This window comes from Cheilinus undulatus, linkage group 2 (assembly GCF_018320785.1).
Source record: "Cheilinus undulatus linkage group 2, ASM1832078v1, whole genome shotgun sequence".
Classification (NCBI taxonomy): domain Eukaryota; kingdom Metazoa; phylum Chordata; class Actinopteri; order Labriformes; family Labridae; genus Cheilinus; species Cheilinus undulatus.
Genome location: NC_054866.1, coordinates 55,372,585 through 55,378,584, shown reverse-complemented (window position 1 = coordinate 55,378,584; position 6,000 = coordinate 55,372,585). Strand labels below are relative to the sequence as shown.

At 44.2% G+C, this 6,000-nt stretch overlaps 1 protein-coding gene across 3 annotated transcripts in view; it reads left to right on the top strand.

Annotated features, from left to right (window-relative positions):
- Positions 1-6,000, top strand: part of LOC121518717 (diacylglycerol kinase delta-like) — a 66,836-nt gene continuing 60,836 nt past the window's right edge. For 2 of the 3 annotated variants that reach the window (XM_041801256.1, XM_041801246.1), the window contains exon 1: positions 1-173. In XM_041801256.1, the coding sequence (XP_041657190.1) occupies positions 39-173 (135 nt within the window). In that variant the 5' untranslated portion in view covers positions 1-38. Of the gene's footprint in view, positions 174-254; positions 319-6,000 lie in introns of those variants that run through there. The other variant, XM_041801266.1, reaches the window with a different exon arrangement.

Genomic DNA, 6,000 nt, shown 5'->3' with positions numbered 1-6,000 from the left:
TGTCTCTCCTCGGTCCTCCCCGGGGGTCTGACGGCAGGATGGCGGAGGCTGGGGGACCGGAGACGACGGCTCGGTGCCCGGAGGAGTCATCGGACAGTGAGCCGGAGCAAGAGCCTGGCAGTCCGCAGAAACTCATCCGGAAGGTGTCGACGTCCGGTCAGATCCGCAGCAAGGTGAGAGGTCGCTGTTTAACCCGGGTTAGGGTCCGTTAAACACGGGTCAGAACCCGTTAAACCCGGGTCAGAGCGCTCATCCAGCGGGGAGGGCCACAGACCGGAGTCCATCCTGAAAGAGGCCAATTTAAGACTGTCTGTGTCGGTGAGTCTCTGAGGGATCGGTCAGGTATCAGGATGGTTTTTGTCCGGTCTGCCGGGACCTTATTGATAAAGGGTTAATGATCAATAAGGGGTTAATGATCGATGATCTATATCCGGTCTCAATAAAGGTTTAAATTATGATAGATGTGGTTTAATGAGGATCAGAGAGATCCAGACCCAGTCTGCTCTTTAAAACCCTAAATTCAGGATTTAGCCCTGATCAGACTTCTGATGGAGGATTTGACGGAGCCGATCCTCAGACCGGATCTACATGAACCTTGGCCTTCTTTTCTCCGGGTCTGGGTTCCGCAGGTCTGTTTATTTTTGGGGGGGTTTCTGAAGTTTGGGCTTCTGTCGATGGAGTCCGGGTCCAGAAGAAGAGGGCGAAGGGCCACAGCTGTTAGACCAGGACCCCAGTAAAACCCGGACTTTGACCAGGAGACCCGGTAAACCCGGACTTTAGAATTCTTCCGTTTTCAGCGGATCGATCATGCCTGAAGAGACTGATTAAAAATCCTGATTTAACGGCTCTGATCAGCTCTGATTCTCCGTTATGTTTAGCTCCGAGCTAACCGAAGAAAAGCGGACTCAGAACGGCCGTTAACCCGGGTCAACACCCGGTCTTAGCTCGGGATATGATGTTTCCTCCTCCCGGTTTATCCATAAACTCTCACCAGCTCCGGGACCGGTGTTTGTTTGGTCCTGATAGGTTATAGCCGGTTATCAGGTGTAGCTAACATGCTAACCGCTGCTAGCCGGGGGCTACCAGGCCTAGGGAGAAGCCCCCTTGATTCCTACCGCAGATTGCCAGGGAGGGGGACTTCTTTCCGGTCTGACGGTGGAACCTGACCGCGGCCAAAGTTTATGGGTTAAAGCGTTATCGGCATACCGCTATGTAACGGTCCACGGTGCTCGTGTCTGTGGGTGTCAGTGTAAGTATACTGTGTATGGTTTCATGTCATTGTAACCCGTTTTTCATTTAACCGATACAGCGAATCCGGTTTAGTGAATCCAGTGTAAATGAAGGAGCGTTACATTTAAAACTAGATAAGGCTTTAATGGTGCTGCCTTCAGGTGCTCCCCAAAGCTCCGAAATATCAGAGTTACTGCGCTGCTCCGTAGTTAAAAGGATATTTTAGTTGTTTATTTTTTTCAAATAGTTGTTGATGTCACTTGATGTCAGTAGTACTGGTCTACTATCTCAGCAGAACTGGATCCAACAGTCAAATTCTTGATTTAACTCTTCCATAGACATTTCTCTGATTCTCTGTAACTACACTTAAATCTAACAGCTAATTAATCTAATACTTGATTAATCTGACAGTTGATTAGTCTGAGATCTGATTAAGCTGACATCTGATTAATCTGACGTCTGATTAATTTGACAGTTGATTAATCTGACATCTGATTACTCTAACAGTTGATTAATCCAACAGCCGATTGATCTAACAGCTGATTGGACTATCAGCTGATTCATCTGACATCTGATTAATTTTACAGTTGATTAATCTGTCATCTAACTAATTCAACAGTTTGTTAATCTGACATCTGATTAATCTTACAGTTGATTTATCTGACATCTGATTAATCTGACATCGGATAAATCTGACATTTGATTAATTTTACAGTTGATTAATCTGACATCTGATGAATCTGCCAGTTGATTAATCTGAAATCGCATAAATCTGACAGTTGATTAATTTTACAGTTGATTAGTATGAGATCTGATTAATCTGACATCAAGCGGCAACCTCCAGTCCTGAAAACGAAGCCAATATGGAAGTGCAAAATAACTGCAATACTGTGAGTGTCCACTTGAGGCTGGCTGCAGGAACACTGGAAGTCCTGCCTGGACACCTGTTAAACTGCTTGTGTTGACACTATAAATAAACTGGTTTACAGCCTGGTTCAAAACACCAAATGTGTCTCATTAGCTAGTGTCTTATCGTACTTACACTATATGGGGGTGAATTTTTCTGTACCACAATCGTCTAGATTATTTTTAGGATAAATCTCACTTCACGCTGATTGGTGTGTCTCATTTGATTGACAGATAGCTCAACAGGCAGAGGCTACATTTCTGTCAACCAGAATGCTAGGTAGCAGGCTGGCAGGAAGTGACGCTTAATGGGCAGGCCGTTAGGTTGATCCAAAGTTTAGTTGAGACTGCGATTTCAATATGGAAGCCTCCGCGGATTGACTTCAAGAGCTGTTTGAGTCCGCCTATTGTAAGCAAACGGCTGACATCACACGAGGTTCGTCCAATTCTTTCTACAGTCTATGTCTGACATCTGATTAATCTTCTGTGGTTCATTGTATTTGTTATTATTGATTGTTTTCTGTGGAACAGCTTTGGATTGGGGGTATTGTAGTATTTGTCAAAGATAGTGAATAAACTCAGTAGAGGTTGAACTTTTAATAGCTTTGGTCTTCTAGTTGGCTGGTTAAATCATGTCTTGATGTTAGTGGGACTCATTCACACATAGCGATGGCATGTCTGGCAGTCCCTGAATGCAGCAGCAGCTGGCTTCATACTGACGTGGATGTTTAAGTCACAGGAAGTGAGTTTCTATTTAAAGCTGCTGTTTGCTTGGGAGTTTCTCAGTAGAATTAAACAAGAGAATCAGTCAGGACAGGAAGAACCACTGCTGCCATGGCAACAACAAAGAGGAAACAGTGCATTTAAAGACTATTACTCCCACGGCAACAAGGAAACGGTACAGACTGCCTGCTGCTCCTTTAGGTCAAAACAGAGAGGAAACGGTGCGTTCAAAGACAGCCTGCTCCCCTTCCTCATACATTTTATTTTTCTCTTGTCTGTTCTGACTAGGATCAAATTCAAGATTTAAACTCTACCACAGCCATCCTGACTGATCAGACTTAAAAGTTCCTGTAAAGGGAAATCCCAAATTTTGTTGGCATATGGTTGCTGTAAACATGTGAAAACACTGAGATCTACATGTGACTGAATTTTGGATTTACAACGTGAGGAAGTTGTTCACCTGGTCCAAAACACAGTGGCCTATCATACAACAAACCTAAAATAAGGAATTATTTCAGGGACTTTACCAGATAGAAACACCATCAGCACTTCTCTGGCTTGAAAACCTGTTCTTTTTGTTCCATCCTCTAACGTGAGCAGCTAATCATTTAGCAGGCATCTGGGGTATCTTCTAGTTTATCTTTACTAATAATTATATCAATGATACCATCCACTTGATTGATAAGTTGGTTGGTTGATTGGGCAGTTGGCTGGTGGGTTCATTGTTCGGTTGGTTGGTCAGTAGAGTGGTTGGTGGCCTAATTGGTTAATTGGTTGTTTAGTTAGTGGGTTGATTGACTGGTAGCATGGTTGGTTTGTTAATTCATTGGTCAGTTTAATGGTTGTTTACTTGTTTGGTTGGTTGGTTGGTTGGTTGGTTTGTTGATTGATCTATTGTTTGGTCCATTGGTCTATTGGAGGTAGTTGGTTGGTTGGTTGGTTGATTGGTTGGTTGGTTGGTTGAATGGTTTGTTAGTTGATTGATTGGTTTGTTCATTGGTCGTTTGATTGGTGGGTTGATTTATGGTTGGTTGGTCGGTTGGTTGCTTGGATGGTTGGCTAGTTGATTGGTTGGTTAGTTGACTGGTTGGTTAGTTGATTTGTTGGTTAGTTGATTGGTTTGTTGGTCTGTCGGTTGGTTGGTTGATGGTTGGTTAGTTGATTGGTTGCTTGGTCGGTTGATTACTGATTTCATGGGTTGGCTGGTTGGTTGATTAGTTGGTTGGTTGGTCACTTAGTTGATTGGTTGGATTATTGATTGGTTGGTCAGTTTGTTGTTGGGTTGGTTGGTTGGTTGCTGATTTAATGGGTTGGCTGGTTGGTTGATTGGTGGGTTGATTGGTTGGTGGGTTGATTGGTCGGTGGGTTGGTTGGTCAGTTGGTTGATTGCTGATTTGATGGGTTGTCTGGTTGGTGATTAGTTGGTTGGTAGGTTGCCGGGTTAATGGGTTGATTGGTTGGTTGATTAGTAGGTTGGTCAGTTGATTAGTTGATTGGTTGGTGGGTTGGTTAGTTAATTAGTTGGTTGGTTGGTTGATATATAGGTTGACTGATTGGTTTAACTGCCCGGGTGTTAAATTGGTTGGTCGATTGTTTTGCGGGTTAGTTGATTGATTGGTAGGCTTTTTTTCTCTTTTTAGTGGCAGAGATCGGAGAGAAGAGTCAGGATCAGGGATTTCAGACTGGGGAATGACCTGTGGGTCAGATGTGGGCTAGGTCATCGTGTGTCCATGGGGTGTGGCCTATCCAAAGATAGTTAAAGCGAGTATTTGTCTGTATTTGATTTAATGAAGAGGAGCTGAATTAGGTTAATCAATACCCATTAATGAAAAAAAAAAAAAAGGTAGTCATGTGATCAGCTGGACAAGATGGCGGCATAGATCAAATCAGCTAAACCCAGTTTCGCCAATTTTCTAGAATTTTTCCGGTGTAGTACTTTTTATTTCGTCTTTTGGCAAGTTTGAAGTTGTTAATGAACAATGGCCAACACCACTGGTTTGAGAACGAGAGCACAGACTGATATGGAGGCATTAGCGGACACCGTCCTGGAGAAGCAACACAATTACCTTGATGCACGCTTTGACGAACTTCATAAAATGGGCAAGGACGCAGAGGAAAGATTGGGAGCCATCCAAACTGACTTGATAGCTCTTAATGAGAGTATTAACAACGCGAATGAGGAGATTACCAAGATTCGGGCGGAGGTGGGAACCAATACCAACCGGTTAGCCACTCATGAGGCTTCGTTGGAATCGATGCTACTTAAGCTAGCTGACATGGAGGATAGGAGCAGGAGATGTAACCTGCGCATCACCGGCCTGCCTGAGACGGTTGAGGGGTCTAATGCCGTGCAATACCTCACACGCATGCTCCCGAAATGGTTTCCCAATCTCGGGTATATCCAGGGCGAAATTATGCGTGCACATTGTATCCATGGCCCCAGTGATAAAAAACAGATGAATACCCGCACCATGATCATCAATGTTCTTCGCTAAACAACTCGGCAAGACATCCTACGTGCGGCGCGGAAAACCCCTATCACCATCGATGGACAAAGGATCCGTTTCTCACCTGACTATAGCAACCATACCGTGAAACGTCACCAGGCTTTCTCTCATGCCATGAACACAGCCCGCAGTAAAGGAGTGGAATTCTTCCTCCTCTACCCGGCCATTCTGAAGGTGAAAGCTGACGGACAGGTGAAGGCATTTCAGGACCCGTCAGAGGCGGAGAAATTCATCGCTTCCTTACCGACACCAAAGGCACCTGTTGCCGCCGAGAACGACAACTCAGAGATGGAGCCCGATGCTGCAACTGCAGACCCTGAATATTAACTCGACATGAGTTGGATAATGTTTAGTTCTGGATGATAAGATCCCCTCTCAATAGCTTTATACCTGTAGGTTATCTTTAATTTTTCAGAATTCTGTCGCCTTTTTCTGTTACTTTATGAACTTAATCCCCGCTGGAGCAGCTACCCTTTACTCATACCTTATACAGAGGAAAAAGGAGAAGACGGGGGAAAGCTAATACTTTTATTTTCAAGAAGACAATTTTTAACTTTTATCAGGCAACCTGGATGTGAATGCCTCCACATGTGCAGAATTTTGATTGACATCTCCGCTGGATTTGAACAGTTTC